The 21,470-nt window shown below is 51.6% G+C and overlaps 2 protein-coding genes across 3 annotated transcripts in view; both read left to right on the top strand.

Annotated features, from left to right (window-relative positions):
* Window positions 1-1,857: 1,857 nt before the first annotated feature.
* Window positions 1,858-11,975, top strand: LOC118700662 (interferon-induced very large GTPase 1-like). The gene is made up of 2 exons (XM_036405268.2): window positions 1,858-1,941; window positions 3,903-11,975. The coding sequence occupies exon 2, from the start codon at window positions 3,905-3,907 to the stop codon at window positions 11,204-11,206; it is 7,302 nt and encodes a 2,433-aa protein (XP_036261161.1). The 5' UTR covers window positions 1,858-1,941; window positions 3,903-3,904; the 3' UTR covers window positions 11,207-11,975.
* A 6,314-nt stretch (window positions 11,976-18,289) lies between these two features.
* SELENOI (selenoprotein I) overlaps window positions 18,290-21,470 on the top strand; it is a 30,997-nt gene continuing 27,816 nt past the window's right edge. Inside the window, exon 1 of one of the 2 annotated variants that reach the window (XM_036405230.2) lies at window positions 18,290-18,459. In XM_036405230.2, coding sequence (XP_036261123.1) covers window positions 18,412-18,459 — 48 coding nt within the window. In that variant the 5' untranslated portion in view covers window positions 18,290-18,411. The remainder of the gene's footprint in view (window positions 18,460-21,470) is intronic. The other variant, XM_036405231.2, reaches the window with a different exon arrangement.

Below are 21,470 nucleotides of genomic sequence, written 5' to 3'. Positions count from 1 at the left end.
GCTCCCCTGAGGGCAGGAGCCGGGGCATCGTTCCTGCTCCTGCCCATGCAGGGAGGGTGGCGTTCTGCTCCCTTACAGTCTAAGCATCGCCCCCCAGAGCGCTCTGGTCCCTGGGACAGCCCCACAGAGGCAGCCAGGTGTTCCCAGAGCCCCTTTCCCTGGGGCAGGGCTGCGCAAAACACTCTCGGGGGGCTGTTCCTGTGAAACGGGCTGCGGGCATTCCCATGGCAGGTCCTGCTGCCAGCCTTGCTGCTTCCCTCCCTTGCTTCCAAGGAGGAACTGGATCCCAGTTATGCCCTGAATGTGCTCAGTGCCTCTCTGCGGGCACTGACACCCTCACATGGGGCTTTTTCCCTATTCCTGCAGCACTGGGAAGCCGCGCAGGGAGTGCCGAGGGTGCCTGGGGGCAGGTTCAGGGTGTGGCTGGGCTGGAGTTAATGTTATTCAGGGCAGCCTCTGGCTCCTGAGACTGAACCAGTCCTCACAGTGCTCCAGGGGGACAGAATTTGGGAGGGAACAGGGCTGGGACAAGTGGCTCAAGTGCACGAGCTCCAGCAGTGACCCTGAGCCAGCAGTTCCCATCCTGAGCAGCCGCCCTGCACTGAGGCTCTGCTGCCCAGGGAGCAGCTGGACATGTGCCTGTGAAAAATGTCAATCACTTGTTTTTAGCATTTTAAACATTTAATCGTGATAAAATGGTTATAAAAATAGTAATAGAATTAGAGTAATAAAAATTTGAACAATTGGGATTAGGACAATAGGAGACAATAAAAACAAAGAGTTACAGATGGTCCGGGTACCTTTTTCTGGGCAAAATAAGCCCAGAAAAGGAAACACATTAACAGAGGATTAACCCTTAAAAGTAATAGCGCATTGCATATTCATACACCTCATCCATGATGCATAAATTCCATTCAAACACAGGATTCTGGCTGGGCAGTGTCAGCTTCTTCCTCTTAATCCTGATAGCGTCTTCAGACCTGAGCGAGGCAGGAAGAAGTTCGTTTCTTCTGATAAGGGAGCAATAAATTAATTTTCTCTGAAAGATTCAGGTGTCCTGTGGCTGCTATCTGGTGCGTGTACCTCATTCCTTTCTTGAAAAAAACCATCCCACATACACAGTTTCTATTTTAACTACAAAAGTTACATTTTAACTGCAAAGCTACGGCCCACGAGCTGCTGGGGGGGCTCGGTGCCTGCTGGGATCCGAGCCCAGCGCTGCCTCTCCCCGCTCTGCGGGGCCCTGAGCTTCCCCCCAGCAGCAGCTGCGCGATGGGGCAGTGCTGGGACAGGGCCCTGCTGCCCCCCTGGCAGCGCTGCCCCCCTGGCTCTGCCCCCTGCTCGCCTTCTCTGCTGCCCCCAGAGCACAGATGCTCCCTGCACAGCCTCCCACCCATCGGCAGCCCCAGGTCCTTCTCCCCAGGGCTGCTCTCAGTCCATTCCCTTCCCAGCAGTGTCTGTGCCTGGAATTGCCCCAGCCCAGGGGCAGCGCCTGCACTTGGCCCTGGTGACCCTCAGGGGCTTTGCTCTGTCCCACCTCTCCAGCATGTCCAGCTTCCTTCTGGTGGGGGAACGTGGATGGAGGTGCCAGGGGAAACCCTGCTCTGCTCACCTCCCCAGAAGAGCCCTGAGGAGTCTTTGCTGCCTGGGCATTTCTCAGTGGAGGAGAAGGGTTGGCCTCCAGTGCTCCCTGGAATGAATCTGCCGTGCTCATGGGTTGCCTTCTGCTGACTCTCTGCTCTTCTCCTTTAGGTTTTGGGGCCTTTCCTTCCTGCTGCTCTTCCTCCTGAGTCCCCAAGGGGTTCCCACCTTCTTCTCCACACCCACCGTGTACCCCAGGCCTGCCACTGCCCCTGTGCTGTGTCCCCTGAGCTGGGGCCCTCGGCTGCCCGTGTCTGCTGGGAAGCCAAGGCTGGGAGCAACGGGAGCATCTGCTGTGAGGTGGGTGAGGAGAATCAGAGCCCACAGCCCTTGCACACATTGCCCAGATCTGCAGGGATTCCAGAGGGAAAGCTGCCCCTGAAGGCTCTGGAAGGGTGCCGGAGCCCAGCCCAAGCCCCTGGGATCAGTACCTGAGCTGGTGACAGGGCTGTAGCCTTGGTGGGACAGAAGCTGATTGCTCAGATGGGATTTTTGTAAGGAATAAATCTCTCCAGTATCCAAGTGAACTGAGACTGGGACAATTCTCGGAGTTGTGTGAAAGAGTCAAACACCCAGAGGTTTAAAGGCAGGTGCCCAGTTAAAGGTTTGCAGGCACTTTTCCACCTGTCACCAGAGATTTTGAACTCAGGGGCTCTGTGGTGGCTGAAGCCAAGACTGCCACCAAAGGGCACCTGCCTGATGAGACCCTCTGTGCTAACGAGCAGCAGGTCACAGAGGGCACCTCTCTGAGTTGAGTCCCAGCATTTCCAGTCACTTCTGATGGGTCACCAGGATGTCCCAGGCACAGCTGAGGGCAGGGACAAGGTGGATTTTTCCCCTGCACTGGGGTGGGCCCCTGAGGGTGCCAGGAAGCAGCGGCTCCTGGGAAGGGGCCAGAGAGGGGCGAGGGAGGGGCTGCGCTGGCAGCTGGAGCAGGAGCACAGCTCAGAGCCCCTGGGGGGCGTGGGGGGAGCGTGTCTGGGGAGTGTGGGGTGCCCATGGGGGGAGTGTGTGAGCGCTGCCTCCGGGTGCTGGGAGCAGCAGGCTGGGCCAGGCAGCCAGCAGGGCAGCCCCGGGCTGGGCAGAGGGTGCAGGATGCAGGCAGGGCTGTTGGATGGGCAGAGGGGCTGGGCCAGGGAGCCAGGATTGCCCCTGGCTGTCTGCACTTGTGGATGGAGGAGTTCTGCTGGGAGGATGTGGGCGATGCTGAAGGCAGCACCTTGTCCAGGACAGGTTGTGTGGCTGAGTCACTGTGTGTCTGTGTGTCTGTGTTTGTGTCTCTGTGTGTCTGTGTGTCTGTATTTGTGTCTCTGTGTGTCTGTGTGTCTCTGTCTGTGTGTCTCTGTGTCTGTGTGTCTCTGTCTCTGTGTCTGTGTTTGTGTGTCTGTATTTGTGTCTCTGTGTGTCTGTGTGTCTCTGTCTGTGTGTCTGTGTGTCTGTGTTTGTGTGTCTGTGTTTGTGTCTCTGTGTGTCTGTGTGTCTCTGTGTCTGTGTGTCGCTGTGTCTGTGTTTGTGTGTCTGTGTTTGTGTCTCTGTGTGTCTGTGTGTCTCTGTGTCTGTGTGTCGCTGTGTCTGTGTTTGTGTGTCTGTGTTTGTGTCTCTGTGTCTGTGTCTGTGTGTCTGTATTTGTGTCTCTGTGTGTCTGTGTGTCTCTGTCTGTGTGTCTGTGTGTCTGTGTTTGTGTCTCTGTGTCTGTGTGTCTCTGTGTCTGTGTGTCTGTATTTGTGTCTCTGTGTGTCTGTGTGTCTCTGTGTCTGTGTGTCTCTGTGTCTGTGTTTGTGTGTCTGTATTTGTGTCTCTGTGTGTCTGTGTGTCTGTATTTGTGTCTCTGTGTGTCTGTGTGTCTCTGTCTGTGTGTCTCTGTGTCTGTGTTTGTGTGTCTGTATTTGTGTCTCTGTGTGTCTGTGTGTCTCTGTCTGTGTGTCTGTGTGTCTGTGTTTGTGTGTCTGTGTTTGTGTCTCTGTGTGTCTGTGTGTCTCTGTGTCTGTGTGTCTCTGTGTCTGTGTGTCTGTATTTGTGTCTCTGTGTGTCTGTGCTGTCTCTAGGGTACACACTCACCTTCAGGGTTGATCCTGCTAACAGGAAAGCAACAGGCACATCCAGGGTGCTGGGAAGGGGACCCTGGCTCTGGTGCCATCCCAGGCTTGGCTCCAGCAGCCGGGTGGGAGCAATCCCAAGGGCTGCAGCTGCTGCAGAGCCTCTGCCAGGAGCCTGGGGCCTCTGACAACACCTTAGGGAATGTCTCTGTTCTTCCTCCACAGCCATGGCTTCACAGGAGGACACACAGGGGGGGGATGCAAAGACACAGCTCCTGGCAGAGGCATTCCAGAAGGAAGGGCTGGATGCTGGATACTGGCTGCCCAAAGCTTCACAGATCCTGGGAATCGAGTGCAGAGAAGCCCTGCAACATCTGGAATATAAAGACTACCTCAGGCTGGAGTGTGAGGTACAGCACCCCTGGGAGAAAAAGGCACTCCAGAAACTCCTGAAAATAAAAGATGACAAAACGACCATTAAAGAGGTGCAGAAGGAGCACTTGGAGAAGACAAAGCAAAGACAGGAAGAGGCCAAACAAGCTCTGAAGGATCTGACAGAAATGCTCAACAGCCGCAGCCACAGCCAGGATGCTCTGAGGGAGAAAGCAGAGACTCTGTGGCAAGCCATGGAGATTCCCAAAGAGTTCTGGCCACCGCCAAAGAAACCCTTGGCAGATATGCTGGAGAGCATCCAGAAGCAGCTGGAGCAGCAGGAGCTGTCAGCAGGCAGGAGGGAGAACATCCCTGACACGGAGGTGCTGAGGCGGGCGTCAGCGGGACTGGCCCTGCAGGGCATCTACAGAACCAGCAGACCTGAAGATGTGCTGGCAAAGCGAGAGCAGCTCCTCAGGGTTCCTGAGGGATTCCAGCTCGCCGGTCCCGAGCAAGGATCGCTGCTTGAGAGGAAGGAGTTCTCCTCCTCTGCAGCAGAATCCACTTTCACCAAGTCCATGGAGCAGCTGGGGTTCAGCATGAGCGTTTCTGCCAAATCCTCATTCTGGGGGATTAATCTGGGAGGGAGTGTAGATCACAGCGGCTCCTTGCAGTCACAGGACACCCACCAGTCCCGCTCTGAGCAGAGCTACTTTTGCACCACCAAGTACCAGTACATCCCTCTGGCCTCCTGCTACTTCCAAAGGCATCAGCTTCGCCTCTCGGATGCCGCTCTGCGGGAGCTGCAAGACATGGAGCAGCTTTTGAGCTTCAGTCAGGAAGAAGACAGCCCCACCTTGGTGAAGATATGTGAGAGCTTCTTCAGCAGGTTTGGATCCCACATAAACCAGGGTCCCCTCCACTTTGGGGGGATATTCTGGTGGAAGGCGTCTACAGAAGGATTCCGGGCTGAGCAGCGCGAAGAGGTGAAGCGACAAACGTCTGAAGCACTGAACAGCTTTGTTGGGGCCAGCTGGGGTGGCTTCGGGGCCAGTGTAGAAGGGACCCTGGATGTTTCCAAATCCAGCTCACAGGCTTCTGTCCTGGGGAGAGCCGGAGAGAGTTCTCATACAGCAATTCAGCTCTACGTGGTCAACACAGGCGGCCCAGCAGACACAGCTTCCCTTCCTCAGTGGAAAACAGGGCTCATGTCTGATAACACAACGTGGTGCGTTATCGACCGTGGCTTTGAGCTGATCCCAGTGTGGGACATTATCCTGTGCAATCACTGTGGGGATTTTAAGTCTGTTGGTCAGATGAGCAGAGCCCTCAGGGCTGGGTACAAAGTGCTGACGAATCAGAGCCTTGGCATGACTTTTGGAGAGGAACTGGGCAGTGCAGTGCAAGAGGCCAGAGATTTCATGGGGACTGTGAAGGCCTGGGAGGTGACAGTGGATGAAGAGAAGCTGTTCATGCTGATGGAGCTAAAAGATTATTTGAGTGCAAAAACCAGGAACCCCAGTGTGTGGATCAATGTGTGCCTGTCAGACAAAGCCCTTCAGGACTTCCTGGTGAACACCGTGCGGAGCTGCCAGGAGTCAGCTCCAGAAAACACCACCACTATCAAGGTAATGTTGAGGAGCCTCCTGAATCCTCATATCTACTCTGTCAAGGACTTCCCTGAGGCTTCCTTCATTATGCAATGGGTCTTCCAGACTGAGCACCCGCTTCCCAGATCTCCCAAAGTCTCTGAGCTTCAAGAGCTCATCAAAACACTGCAGCAAATGAAGGAGCACATCCATGCTGTCACCTACGCACCAGGAAGCTCTGCTCCTGACGTTCATGAAGCAAAGATAGAAGCCACCCTGACCAGCAGCCTGGCCATTTATTCCTTACTCCAGTCTCTCCAGGAACAGGCTCAGAAGGACATGGAACTGTTGGTGCTCTTGATTGTGACCAGCACAGGCTACCAGGTGAAAAGCAGCAATTTTCAGCACCTCCTTGGACACCCAGAAATTCAGTACATGGCCAAGGAAATGGAAGCAGCACATGAGGAGTACATGAACCTGAAGGAGCAAGATGCGGACAGAGCTGAGGCATTCCTCCTGCTGACGGGTCTGACTGTGACACCAGAATGTCAAAAGCTGTCCCCTGAGCAGAAAAGGGAGCGTTTAGTTTTCATGGAAGATCACATGAAAGGCTTGTGGTCCCCACGGATAAAGAATCTCCTCCAAAAGCACAGTAGAGACGAAGACTGGGAGAGGCTGGAACGTGACTTGGACTCCTTGATCAGTGGGTGCTTGGATGACAAATGGGATGAACAGAGGATGCAGAACATACTCAGCGACCTGGAAGACACTTTTCCAAAACCAGAGCCCCCCAGTCAGTCCCAGTCCAAGTCAGACAGCAGTGAATCCAAAGAAAGTGAAGCCATTGCAAACCAGGAGTTCCTCCAGTTGCTCAAGCGCCTTGGACTGGAAAGTCACTATCCAAGGAAAATGGGGATGGGAGATTTCCGCACCATCTGCAAGACATCGCTGCAGGACGGCCAGCCCAGCCAGGACAAGGAACTGCCATTGTACTTCTTGCAAAAGCTGTTAACTGTGGATTACCAGGTGAGATACCTGACTTGCTGGGAAAGGAGCAATCCAGGCCTTGCACCCATGCCACAAAGCAGCGAGCAAGAGAACCAACAATCAGATTCCTTTGAAAACTTTCTTGATAAGCTGATGGAAGCAGGTCCTAAATGTGCAAGCAGGGACAGCCATGTGCACCCCATGGACCTGCAGATGGCCGTTTTCCATTGTGCTGATGACTTCCTGAGACAGTCCCTGGCAACCAAGCTGGCGTTCTGCCAACTGGCGCTGCCTCTCCTGGTGCCCAACCCGAGCACTTCACGCATCGAGTTCCCGCTCTACACCCTCAGCCAAATCCAAAGGAGCTGGAAAGAGGTGGACAAGTCAGGAAAGCAGGCCCAAGCAAAGAGTTTCAGCAACAAACTCATCTTTCAGGCACAGACACCCATCGTGTCCTTCATCCGCATTGGCAGCTCAGCCTCCTCTTCCAAGTCCCAGCTCCTGAACGCTCTGCTCAGCAAACGCAAACACGACACTTTCTTCCACCGCCACTGCAGAGGCAGCACCAGAGAGTGTTTGCTGATGGAAGGGCTGGTGGAGATCGCCTGGTACTGCCCCGGTGGAAGCCCCAATGACACCTTTGAGCGCTGCGTGGCTTTCTGTAACCTGCGTGGAGACGCCAGGGATCACGGAGCACAGCTGCAGTTCCTGCAGGAGATATCTGCTGTCAACGTGGCTCTCGTGTCCGATTGGGAGCACATGGACAACAGGGGGAAAAAGCTTCTGCAGGGCCTGTGGCAGTCACAAAGGCCTTTGGTTTGTCTTCTCACAGAAAAAGAGAACACTGCAGCTGGACAAGCCAGCAAAACCATAACAATAGGGATCAAGAACAGAAACGAAGCAGAACTGATGGACGAGCTGACCAAGACAATTGGGAATCTCCTGGAAGGTTCTAATCCATGTTTCAGCCTGGAGGCCTGCGTGGACAAAGCTCGCCAGCACGGATTTGTAGTGGATGCAGACCAACCCGCGTGTGTGACAGCCAAAGCAAAGGCAAAGGAGCTGGTGGAGCTTCTGAAGAAAGAGAAGCTGTCTGAGATCAAATCCAAGCTGCTGCCACTTCAAGGAAAACTGTGGTACCAGTGGTGCCAAAAGGACAAAGAACTCACTCGCTTGCAGGAGAAGAGGAACAAGAGCGTTGAGCATCATCGGAGCCAAATTGAAAATGAGAAGAAAGCAATAAGAAGAAAGCAACTTGAGCGAGCTTTCCCTCTCAACCCACTGATGAAATCATTCCTTGAGTTTCTCCAGGCCCAGCCAGCAGATACCAAGAAATACTTCCTGCAGTGGATGAAGGTCTTTATGGACGAGCTGTCTTGTGGTCGCCTTGGAGAACTGAGGAGGGACTATCACGAGTTATGGTCTAAAATCCTGTCAAGAAAGAAAGACAAGAAGAAAACCAGTGGCAATGATGAGATGCTGAGTCGCTTGGATGCCCTCTCTGATGAAATCAACGATTCATCCATCGGCCTGGAGCACCTTCTGAGAGAGGTAGGGCAGATTTACGAAGCTCTGGAATTATTGAACTCCAAGAAGGACACTTTTGTCAAACTTCCGGAAATTGCAGTAGAGCTGATGGTTTCAGGGTACCCCGTGGAGCTGATGGATGGGGACGCTTCTTACCTGCCCTTGCGCTGGGTGGGAGCAATCTTTGACAACTTAATTGAGAGGCTGGGGGACAAACGAGTGTTTGTGCTCTCCGTGCTCGGCATCCAGAGCACGGGCAAGTCCACCCTGCTGAATGCCATGTTTGGTCTGCAGTTCAACGTCAGCGCAGGGAGATGCACTCGCGGAGCCTTCATGCAGCTCATCCCAGTGGGCGAGGAGCTGCAGCAAGACTTGGGCTTTGATTTTGTGCTGGTGGTTGACACAGAGGGACTCCGTGCCATCGAGATGGCCAATAAACAGTCCCTGAACCATGACAACGAGCTGGCCACCTTTGTCATTGGTGTCGGCAACTTGACTGTGATCAATATCTTTGGAGAAAATCCATCAGAAATGCAAGATGTTCTCCAGATCGCTGTGCAGGCTTTCCTGAGGATGAAGAAAGTCAATCTTTCCCCAAGCTGCCTCTTTGTCCACCAAAACGTGGGAGAAGCAAATGCCAAGGAGCAGAACATGGAAGGACAAAGGCGCTTGCAGGAAAAGCTGGATGAAATGACCGTGATAGCTGCTCAGCAGGAATTCTGTGACATCTCCTCCTTCAGCGATGTCATTGGCTTTGATGTGAACACCCACATTCACTACTTTGCTCACCTGTGGGAAGGAAACCCCCCAATGGCACCACCCAACCCCAACTACAGCCAGAACGTCCAGCAACTCAAGAGCAAAATCCTCCAGGCTGCCAAGAAGCAGTCACAGCGCAGCATTTTGAGGCTCTCAGGCCTGAAAGATCGTGTTAGTGACCTCTGGAATGCTTTGCTGAATGAAAACTTTGTTTTCAGCTTCAAGAATTCCCTGGAGATTGCTGTGTACAGGAAACTGGAAAATGCCTTTAGTCAGTGGACCTGGGTGTTGAGGAAACACATCTTAGATGTACAAATGAGACTGGACAACAAAATTCGGAATGGGGACTTGCAGAATGTCACCAGAGAATACCTTGAAGGGCTGGTGAAAAAGACAAGTGATGCCATTGAGAAAAAAGTGGAAGAGTATTTCAGGGAAGACAAAGACCGGGAGATACTGGTCCAGTGGAAATCAAGCACAGAGCTGAAGCTGAAAGAACTCAAAGAGACTCTTCTTCATGAAACAAAAAAGAAATGTGAGAATCTCATTGAGCTACAGAAGGAGCAGAAGAAACTGGATGCAAGGAAGTTGGAATATGAAGATGAGCTCCTGAAAAGGAGTCAGGAGCTGGCTGTGACTCTGAAGGGGAAGAGCCTCAGTGAGAGAGAACTGAAGGACAACTTTACTCTTGTCTGGAATGAGTGGATTGCCAAAGTCTCCCGTGATGCTCGTCCTCCAGAACGGGTGGATATCGATGCAGAAATCGACGGTGTCCTTGTAGAGCACTTTAAGGAGCCAGATGTCCTTGAACGGATCACGTCTGTTTCCAAAGGCGGAGGATTTTCTTTTGATCCAGAGAAATATATCCTGAAGAAAAAGTGTTTCATCTTTTTCACAGATCCCAGGAGCCTTTCCAATGCTGATGTGATCAACTTTCAACACATCACAGACAAGATTATAGCACGTGTGATGGCAAACATTGCTAAGAAGGAGGAGGAGAAACGCGATTACAGTCGAAATTTTATTCATGAAATACTCAATGAAGTACAGAAAGGTGTCAACTCTGTCCCCAGCAATGGGAAATGTAGTTTTAACAGAGATTACAGCATAGATTTGTCGATCTATCTGTGCAAAATAGCAGCGGAAAGGTTTAAAGCCATGCACGAAACATTCCAAAAGGCAAATGACCCAGCTGTGTACCTGAGCAGCAAGAGAGAAGATTTCTTCCAATGTTTCCAGATTTCCTGCCAAGGAGCCACTTCGATCACAACATTTGCTGTTTTCCTTTGTGACAAGATTGAACCAGCTCTTTGCCGTGCAGTCTATGAGTGGTCAGCTAAAGCCATCGCTGAGGACATGCAGAAATCCCCAGATTTCCAGGGCAGCAGAGCCAATCTGGAAGTTTGCATCCTGAGATACCTGGCAGAACAGGAAAATTTTGAGTATTTCAGGCAGTACCTTATGTCTCCAAAAGAGTTTTGTGAGAGTTACATTGAGACACGGGTTAGGAGTCACTGTTTAGATGGGACTAGGAGGCTGGGGATGTTTTTAGATTCCTCCCTTGATATTCTCTATCGAAACATCTTGTCAGCTGTTTTTTTATCAACCCAAATTGTCAAAGACAGAGAAGACAGAGAAGACAAAGCCTCTCTCTGGCTGGATGTGTTTTGCAGGGAACTGTCAGAGGTGCTCAACTTGCCCAGAAGTGACCTGAAGGGCATCGAGCACCAGGAGGTCACAGACATTGAGTTCCTGAGCAGTGCCATGGCAGAAGCTCTGTATGACCTGAGGGAAAGGCTCAAGACAGAATTGGCTGCTGCTGACCTGAGCTCATTTCCAAGGCAGCCTCACAGCATCCTGGTGGAGCATTTTGCAGGGTGCTGGGAGCAGTGTCCCTTTTGTGGCGCTGTCTGCACAAACACAATGCAGAATCATGATGGAGACCATCAGCTGGTCTTCCATCGCCCAGAAGGTTTGACGGGATGGAGGTGGATTGGGACAGACCAGCTCGTCATTGATATTTGTTCCAGCGATGTTGCAAGTGACTGCACATTCAGGATTCGTGAGAATGAAGTTTACCCCTACAGGAGATACCGGGATGCTGGACCTCCATATTCCACTTGGAACATTCTTCCTGATCCATCCATGCAGGCGTACTGGAAGTGGTTTGTGTCTCATTTCAAGACACAGCTGGAAGCTTTGTATGATGGGAAATTTCAGGGCAAAGGAGAAATCCCTGAGGCGTGGTATAGAGTTACCAAGCAGGAAGCACTGTCTGAGCTGGAGAAGCGTTAGGCCACATCCTTGGAGAGGAAGAACCACAACAGCTTTGCAGTTTAGGAGAACTTTGTACCAGGCTCTGCACAAAATGCAGTTACAATGATGATACTCTCAAGTCCAGTAAAGACAAAGGTATCCCAAATTTGATGAAATAAGGTGCATTACAGCATCCATTACTCAGCAGCTCCCTTGCTTCATGAAAAAGCCAGAATCCTCTTGCCTGTTTGCCATAAGCATTCCCCTCAGCTTTGTCCTAGAGCCAAACCAAACCCATCCTTGGGGCCATCAGCCTTGTGGCCATCCTGAGCCCGAGGGCAGGGACAGGCAAAGGCAGCACTCAAAGCACCCCTTGGATCAGCTGCTGTGAGACAAGAAGGGACAGTGCCCCAGGGGCAGTTTTCCTGCAGCAAGGAGCTGCCCTGCTGGGAGAAAGGGCTGCAGGGCCTGAGGCCAGCTCCACGCTGGCTGCAAGCTGGGCTGCTTGGCTTCTGGGTGTCATCCTTCCCTCCCTCATTGCAGCCTCCTGGATCAGCTGAGGCCGTTCTCCCAGCAGGAGCCGTTGTGCCTGCGGGCTCAGGAAAGCAGCGACACCACTGCCCTGGGGCTCAGGCAGTGCTTTCACTCCCTGTCTCAGGGGTGCTGTGTCTCTGTCCGGGGCAGCCGCTCCTGCTCAGCTGCCTGGGGCTGCTGCCCTTTCCTCCAGCCCTCAGCCCCAGCAGGAGCTGCTCCTGCCCTTGGCCTCTCTGCTGAGCAAAAGCCTTTGGAGTGCCCCATGTGGAGAATCCTGTCAGCCAGCACCTTCCGCAGCAGCCCTCGGGGCAGGGCTGTGCTGCCCAGGCAGGCTGGTGGCACCAGAGCTGTGCTCTGCAGAAGGTGGCACCCGCTGCCTCTGCCCCAGGGAGCCGTGGGGGCTTTTGCTGCGCAGGTGCTGCAACCCCGCTGGGCCAAGCGAGGGCCAGGCCCTTCTGGAGAGCTGCTGAAGGGCTGCTTCAGCCTCATCCCCTGCAGGCTCTCTGTGAAAAATGCATATTGTACGCTTGGCTCTTTGCAGATATTAAAATCAACGTTACATGTGTTAGGTTGGAAAGTTATGCTGTATTAATCTCTTTGAAGTAGTGTGGTAAGTATAAATTTTAGGCTACAGCACAATATAAAATAGAAACTATGTGATGAAAGATACTTTTCTAAGTAGCTCAAGGAATGGATAAGAGAATCAAGAAATTCTTCCCATAGAGATAACAGCAACAAGACACCAAAAATCACAAGAGATGAATTATTGCCCCCTTATCGGGAAGAACCAGACTTTGAGGGATCAAGACAATTGATTTACAAGATGTGGGGGGGAGTTGACATTAACCAGAAAAGACCCTTTGTTTGAAAATAATTTTTGCATCATGTATGAGATATATGAATATGCAATAGGCTATTGCTTTTAAGGATTAATCCTTTGTTATTGAGGTGTGCTTTTGCTTGGCAGAAGGAGGAAAACGTACCCAGACATCTGTAACTCTTTGCTTTTTATTGTCTTCGATTGTCCTACTCTGATTATCCAAATGCTTATTGCTTTAATTTGTTATTACTATTTTCATATCTATTTTATTACTATTTGTGGTGGTTTGACAGGAAATGTGTTTTTTGGGATGCTGTGTTTTTGGCCAATGGATATTCAGGCTTTAATATTGGCATTTTAACCTGGCCATTTAGGACATGGACATGCCTCTGAGAACACGGGGTTAAAAGCAGAGCTCTCCCCTGGGAGGGTCCTCTTGGGTTTCCAGCAGGAAAGAGTTCGGGTCTCTGCCCCGGCCCAGCTGCTGGCTTGTAGGAGCTTTTAACCCCTTTTTGGAGAATGAGAACTTTACAGAACATTGACCTCTCCTAGAAGATAGAGTGGAAGATGAGGAAGGAAATGTGCAAGTGTGAGAGAGGTCTGGGCGAGTGAGAGATAGTGGAAGGATAGAGAAGAATCCTAGTGGGAAGAGATGATGGAGTGGCTTTTGCTGGACTCTTTTTGTACAGCCATGGACAGAACCATGTTCCTTGTGATACAGAGACTGCTTCTAGGGGGAGGCAATGGCCTCAGAACCAAGAGGGTTCAGTGTTGATGCCCCTCGGCCCCAGGGGGTGAAAAAATATGGGGGGGACAGGTGTCCCAAAGGAGAGATTGTGGGGACAGGTGTCCCAAAGGAGAGACTGTGCCTTTTTTGGATCGGGACAGAGCATCCTTAAAAAGACAGCCCTAGAAGCAGCTCTGGTCTGTGTTCAGTGGTGAGAGCACTGGACATGAAAGGAAGAGGTCACGACGGCAGATGTACTCCAGACAGTGCCACGAGTGACACGGAAACACACGAGGCTTCAGCTGTGTTTCCAGGGGAAGCCCGTGGCACAAGAAGGACTCCTCTCCTCTTGATGAACTGAGGGTTGATTGTTTGAAGGGTGGTGCTGGACCGAGAGTTGGTGATTTGGGGAATAAATGTATTGTGTTGGAAATTTGGTGGGGGGAGGAGGAAATGTAAGGTTTTCATTTTCCCTGTGTGTGTGTTCCTTTTTATCCTTTTTCCTTTATGTAGTTGTAGTGTAGTTAATGAAGTTCTGTTTTCTTTCTTCCCTAAGTAGGAGCCTGCTTTGCTTATTCCTGGTCACATCTCACAGCAGCTACCAGGGAGAAGGTATCTTCATGGGGGCACTGGCATTGTGCCAGTGTCAAACCATGACACTATTAAACTTCTAAAATTTTAAAACAAGTGATTGCCTGTCACAGACATCTTTTATGAAAAATCCTTTCCTTAGGATTTTTCCTGCTGAGAGGCTGAGAGGCCTCAGGAACAAAATGTAAACCTTGATTATCTGCTGCTGTGGAATGTAAAAGGTGCATCTGTGATTGGTCCCATGTTGGTTGTTTCTACTTAATCGCCAATCACAGTCCAGCTGGCTCAGATGGAGAGTCTGAGCCACAAACCTTTGCTATCATTCCTTATTCTATTCTTAGTATTCTAAGCCAGCCTTCTAAGGAAATCCTTTTTTCTATTCTTTTAGTATAGTTTTAATGCAATATATATAATAAAATAACAAATCAACCCTTCTGAAACATGGAGTCAAGTCCTTGTCTCTTCCCTCAACCTGAGACCCCTGTGAACACGGTCACCATTGCCGTTTTTCATGCTCTGCTAATAAAGGAGTTGATTTGGACTGCTCTGTGTCTCCTTCATGCTCAGGGGAGCCACAGCTGGGGGTGACTCCAGCTCCGTGTGCTGCAGACAGGCAGGGGACAGGGGGTGGCACTGGGAGAGGGGGTGTGGCAGCAGAGGCTCTGCTCCATTCAGGGTCTCTGCCCCAGGAGCAGCTTCACTGCCTGCAGGGACAGTGAGAGAGCAGGAGAAGCTCCAAACCACAACATCCAGGGAAACCAATGTCAGTGGCAGGTGCCAAGGGAGGCAGGGCTGGGCACCAAGCCTGGCCTGTCACACACGTAGAGAGCTGAGAAGGCTGATCCCAGCGAGGTGCTCTGCTCTGCAGCTGCTCTGCTGGGAACCTGCAAGACAGGAGGGGAACGGGCCCAGACTCTGCCAAGCCCAGCCCAAGGCCAAGCAGACCCAGAGCCAGTGACAGGAGCCAGAGCTGGTGCAAGAGACGAGTGATGCTGCAAGGGCTGAGTGCCAGGGACAGGGTGTCACAGACATCTTTCATGAAAAATCCTTTCTTAGGGTTTTTCCTTTTGAGAAGCTGCAGTTTCAGCAACCAAAAGGAAACAATGGTTATCTGCTGCTGTGGAATGCAACAGGTAAACCCGTGATTGGTCTCCTGTGGATGTTTGGATTTCCTGACCACTCATGGCAGAGCTGGCTCTTGCTCTCTGTCTGAGACACAGATCTTTGTTATTCATTCTTGTCTATTCTTAGCTTAGCTAGCTTCTGAAGAAACCTTTTCCTTTCTATTGCTTTTTAGTATAGTCCTAATGTAACATAGATCATAAAATAATAAATGAAGCCTTCTGATCATGGAGTCAACATTCTCGTCTCTTCTTCATCCTGAAAACCCTCGTGACCACGGTCACAACAGGGGACACCTGGGCTTGCTGTGTTGCTCCTGTGGTCTGTAAGAAATAACTAGGTAGTCATTGCCCTTCACTATCATATTGGCTTTTCCAAATTATTTTGGTACAGTACAGTTTGTAATCACTTTTTAACTGCTTTTTGTGTAGTCTAATTTGTCAGCCTTTTTACCATAATCTCGGTGAAAATTATATATTTTTGTGTGATAAATGTATTATAGTTTAGGCTCCTGCAAAATACTAAAATAGAGACTATTTGCTGTGTATTATCACATTAACTGTTGCAGAAGTGACTACTGCTTTTTTTTTTTGTGTAACTAACTGACAGTGGTGAGAAGAACTCAGATAATTTTTGTGTGATATAGCTAATATTGATTTCATGCACTCGTGGAGTATCTTATCTGTATGATAAGTTAACATTGAAAAGAACCAGGCTATCAAGAACTGTCAAACCATGGAACAGAGGGTCTGGTGAGGAAATAAAATATATAAATTTCATCTGCAGAGTGGCACATACTTGAAGAAGACGGGTCAAGTGTCGAACATGTAAATTCAAAGGAATGTTTGAATATGTATAACCCTCATGAATATGCATTTGACCAATGTAATGAGCAAGTATATATGAAAATTGTTTTCAGTTAGCTGGTGTGCTTTTGGGATCCAGGGATCCAAAGCGGGAGTGGAGGTGCCCCTGGCCGTGGTGCCACCTCCTGGGCTGCGTGGGGAATGTCCCAGTGCATCTGCTGGAGTGACCGTGGGGTTCCCAGTGCCACAACTGGGTGCAGTGGACAGGACCCAGTGCAGCAAGGAGGGGGTGGCCTCAGGCCTGGGCTATCGGGAGGGTGCAGGGTCCCTCACCTGTGCCAGCTGTCCCAGCTCCCTCTCCAGTACCCCCAGACCGTTCTCTGCACCTTTCCCTGTCTCTGCCAGGACTCCTTGGCCAAAGTCACCCTCAGCTGGATCATCAGGCTCCTCCTTCCTTGCAGGCCCTGCTGTGGGGAGGAGCACAAACAGATCAAAGGTCTTTTCCAACCTCAGCAATTCTTGGATGCGGTGCCTTCCAGTGACACTGGCATGAAAAATGCATATTATATGATTGGCTCTTGGCAAATATTAAAATGAATAATACATGTGTTATGCTGGAACGTTATGCTGTATTAATCTCTTTTAAGTAGTGCTGTATTAAATTAAATAGTGTGGTAAATATAGTTTTTAGTCCATAGCATAACATTAAAATAGAAACCATGTGATATAAGATACTTTTTGTAACTAGCTCAAGGAATGGAAAAGATGATCAAGAAATTCTTCTCATGATCCTCTCTGGTTAGAGATAACAGCAAGAGACACTAAGATCCCAAGAGAAGAATTATTGCCTCCTTATTGGGAAAGCTCAGATTCCGAGGAACCAAGAAAATTGATTCACAAGATGGGGGGCGAAGCTGAAATTAAGTAGAAACACCCTTAGTTTAAAAAAATATTTAAATCATATATGAAATATATAAATATACAATAAATTATTGCTTTTAAAGGGTAATCCTTTTCTAGCAAGGTGTGCTTTTTGGCAGAGTGGCAGGCACCCAGACATCTGTAATTCTTTGCTTTTTATTGTCTCTTATTGTCCTAACTTTTATTACTATTTCCACAGCATACTGGGAAAAATGCATCTTTTATGATTGGCTTTTCACAAATATTAAAATGAATATTATATGTGTTTCGTTTAAAAGTTATATTGTATTAATTTTCTTAAGCAGTGTGTTAAATATAGTTTTAGGTCAAAACAGAATGTTAAAATAGAAACTATGCTATATAAGATACTTTTTTTAAAGAGAGGAATGAGGTACTCTTACTGAGATAGCAGCCACAGGACACCTAAATCTTTCAGAGAAAAATAATTTATTGCTCCCTTATCAGAAGAAATGAACTTCTTCCTGCCTTGCTCAGCCCTGGAGATGCAGTCAGGATTCAGAGGAAGAAGCTGACACTGCCCAGCCAGAATCCTGTGTTTGAATGGAATTTATGCATCATGGATGAGCTGTATGAATATGCAACAGGCTGTTGTTTTTAAGGGTTAATCCTCTGTTAATGGGTGTCCTTTTTCAGGCTTATTTTGCCCAGAAAAGGTACCTGGACCGTCCGTAACTCTTTGTTTTTATTGTCTCCTATTGTCCTAATCCAAATTGTCCAAATTATTATTACTCTAATTATATTGCTATTTATTAAACTTTTAAAATTCTAAAAAAACCAAGTGATTGGCGTTTTTCACAATGAATACGAATTAGCATGCAGTATATAAGTTGTGTTTGGATCCTTTTGCCTTTGTAGGTGAGGCAGGGTGGGAAGCCCTCCCCGTACCCTGACCGATTGGTTTTTGCTTATGCGTTACCCGAACCACTGCCAAATTTCTTTTTGTAACAACTGAATTATATTTGATTGCGTTATTCTACCCAATTAAAACTGCTGCTGAATTTTCTGTCTCATTAAAACTGCTGCTAATTTTTAAGTTTGTGGTTTATTAAATGAGACATATGGGACTTGATTTATATCAACACGGAGATGGAAGGGCAGGTGGGGAGGCCTGAGAAGACCAATTTTGCTCTTAGTTTCCCTTCCTCCCCTTGTTCTCCCTCCCTCCCCAGAGAAGCTGTGGCTGCCCCATCCCTGGCAGTGTCCAAGGCCAGGTTGGACAGGACTTGGAGCACCTGGGGACAGTGGAATTGTCCCTGTCCATGGCAGGGGGTGGCACTGGATGGGCTTTAAGGTCTCTTCCCACACGGAATCCATGAGGACTTAGAGAGATGCGAATGGTACAGGGATACCCTTGGGCCCTTTCTGGTACCTAAAGGAGATCCAGGAGAGACTTCTTAGCAGGGCTGGAGTGCCAGGACACGGAGAATCGCTCCACGCTGACCCAGGCCAGGCCTGGATGGGTTTTTTTGGGATTTTTTTTTTTCCCCCGCTTTTCTGGCTCCCCTCACGCGTGGGGCCCTCCCGGCCGCCAGGCGGCGCCATCGCGGCGGGGCGGGGCGCGGTGACGTCACTGCCACGCCGGGTGGGCCGATGCGGCGGCGGCGGCTCCGGGAGCAGCGGGAACGGCCCCGGGAGCGGCGGGAACAGCGGCAGCGCCGGTAGCACTGCGAACGGCGGCAGCGGCAACAGCGGGAGCGCCAGCATGGAGTACGTGAGCCCCGAGCAGCTGGCCGGCTTCAGCAAGTACAAGGTAGCGGCGCTGGTGGGGGCCGGGCTCGGGGCCTGGCGCCGTGAGGGGGGCGCTGAGGGGCGGCCGGGGCTGGGAGGGGAGGCTGGGGTGCACGGAGGAGGGGAGGCTCCAGCGGGGCCTGGAGCCGCGGTGGGATCTCCGGAGGGGCTGCAGGGAGAGCCGGGCTGTGGGGAGGGGGTGTGGAGGGAGTCCGGGGGTTTGGGGCGGAGGGAGGGGCTGCACTGAAACCGGAGATTTAAAGGGAGCGAAGGGGAAGTGTAGGGCGGTCCGAGTGTTGGGAGGGTCTGCAGTGAGATGTGGGGTTTTGGGGTGGGGGGGTTTGCAGAGGTGTGCGGGGTTTTGGGGGGCTGCAGTGAGACCTGAAACGCGGGTGTGGAAGGGATGGGAGGTGCAGTGAGCCCCAGGGTTTGGTGGCTTTGCAGTGACACCCAGGGGCTTGGGGACAGAGAGTTTGTGCTGCAGTGAGACCTGGGGTGGTGGCAGGGGGCTGCAGGGGAACCTGGAGTTTGGGGACGGGGCGTTGCAGGGAAACCTGGGTTTTGGGGTGAGGCTTCAGTGAGATGTTTCAGGGTTTGGAGAGCTCTGCAGTGGAACCCCAGTTTGGGGGTGGCTGCAGAGAAACACAGGGTTTGGGGGGATGGCTGCAGTGAAACCTGAGATTTGTGGGCTGGGAGGCTGCAGAGAGACCCGGGGCTGTGTGGCAGAGGAATTGCAGTGAGTGAGAGCCGGGATTTGGGGGGGCTGTGGGTGCAGCGAGGACCAGTGTGGTAAAGGTGGGACCGTGTGTGACATGGGACCCCCTCTTTGCTGGAATGATCAGGCTGTGACTGGGAGCTTCTCCTCCTCCTGGGCTGGGGTCCAGGGAGGCAGTGGTGACCTGTCCCTGCACACAGCGAGCTCTGGGGCTGTGCCCCCCAGTGAAGGGACTGCAGAGGGGGCTGTGGGTTTCCCTGGAGCAGGGCCAGCCCAGGAACTGCCCCCATGGAGCTCCTGCCCCGTGGGTGCTCCCTGCAGTCACACCCATGGAACCCACATCATTCCCATCTCCTTGTGCCAAGCTGTGTCTTGTTCAATGTGCTGGGAACCTTGGAAGGAATTGCTGGAAGTGCCAGCAGGCTCTGCTGTGGCATTTAAATCCCTGGGGCCTGATTCTGGGCCAAAGTAGGCGACATCCTTAACAGGGGGGAATGCTGCATCCAGTGTTTATGTGGAGAGGAGGGTGTTTTCCGTATTTGTTTCTTCTCTGATGCCAGCCATGAAGCAGGAAGGCTTCACCTCACCTTCTTTGTTTTGCTCTTGTTGTGGAACCCGTCATGTTGCAGTCATCCTTCCAGGGTGGCTCATGGAGTGTCACTTAAGAGTGGGGACAATCAGGACAAGTCTGAGGCCTTCAGGGAGCACAGCTCCTCCTGGAGCCATCCATGGGGGCTGGGGTGGCCAGGGCTTGCTCACACTCCTCTTGCACCCTGGTGAGGTGGAGAGGAATGGATTTGGGAGAGGGACTTGGGATGATGTGTCAGGGGCACGAGATTCCCCTGTGGAAGGCTGGCTGTGTGGGGGTTCATCAGGAAAATGTCTGCGTGTGTAGAAAGGCAGGGAATGACTGTGGGTTTGTGTGGGTGCTGGAGAAAGGTAATCAAAACACTCAGCTGTGAGCCAGGCCTCCCAAAGGGACTGGTTTGGCTCCTGCAAAGACAGTTCTTCTGCTCCAAGAGGGAGACTGTTGGATGTTCAGCCTGTTTCCAGTCCTGCTGGAGGGATTGGTGGGCTTGCTGCTGTCCCTCTCAGCACCTGTGCAGGGACAAGGGGGTCTCCAACTTCAACACCCTTCTGGATCGTGTGGCAGGGACCACAACTGCTGCCAGGTTATTTCCTGAGGGCACCTCAGACAGAAATGCTGCTACACTTGAATCTGGGAGCAGAAGAGGAGGAAGGTCCCACACAGCACAAAAGCATCAGCCACTCCTGTCCCCAGTTAGGCACTGCTGGGGTGCTCCCTGGCCTTGCTTTGGAGCACAGGGCTCTGAGGGAGCTGTGTCCCAAGGACAGGAGGAGCTTGGCCCCACAGCCTGTGGCTTTACTGAGTCAGCAGAGACTTGGGCAGAGGTGGGTGGGTTCACTTAGTGCTCCAAGGGCAGCATCTATGCCCCACTCGTGTCTCTGCCCTGCTGCCTTCCTTGCTTGCTCCGTGTCTTGTTTCCTTGGGGAGCTTTGTTCCTGGCTATTTTAGCCTTGGGAAAGTGGCTGATCCAGCAGAAATCTCAGTACTGGGTCACCTATTCCAGCTTTGACTTAGGCATTGAGGCTTGGCATGCTCTGTGCCCTTTGCAGCTTCCAAAGCTGGGTTACCTTGTCAGGCTCACAAATGGGGCTGGAAGGGACCTTAAAGCTCCCTCCCTTAAAGCAGGGACACCTTCCACTGTCCCAGGCTGCTCCAAGCCCGGTCCAGCCTGGTCTGGAACACTTCCAGGGATCCAGGGGCAGCCCCAGCACCTCTGGGCACCCTGTGCCAGGGCCTGGCTGTGCCTCAGCCTCTGAGCTGTGCCTGGCAGAAGCTCTCTGGCCACACACCATCGGTTTGGAGAAGAGCCAGTGGATTTGAGGGAATGTGGAGGGGGCAGCATGTCCCCAACAGGGAAGGAGCCTGTCCTTGGAGAGGAGCTGGTGTCCCTGGAGCTGACAGAGCAGGAGCACAGGAGCTTCATGCAGGATGATCCCCAGCCCTCTCCAGCCCTGGCTGGGTCTCTCCTGCCGTGGAGTCAGGAGTGCAGATGGGTTCAGTTTGCAGTGTGCACGTTCCTGCTGGCTGGGGGCGAGGCAGGAGTGTGCTGGTGCTGTGCCAGGCTGGCAGGGGCAGAGAGGGAAGGGTTCTCTGGCTGCTGCTGGAGGGACACTGAGGAGCTCCTGAGCCCGAGGAAGCCGTGCAGCACAAGGTGCAGCGCTGGCAGAGAGGGGGTCACAGTTTAATGGTGCCAGAGAGGATTTCCTGGGGGTGCTGGTGCCAGGAGCTG

This window comes from Molothrus ater, chromosome 32 (assembly GCF_012460135.2).
Source record: "Molothrus ater isolate BHLD 08-10-18 breed brown headed cowbird chromosome 32, BPBGC_Mater_1.1, whole genome shotgun sequence".
NCBI lineage: Eukaryota > Metazoa > Chordata > Aves > Passeriformes > Icteridae > Molothrus > Molothrus ater.
This window is presented reverse-complemented; position numbering and strand designations above follow the sequence as displayed.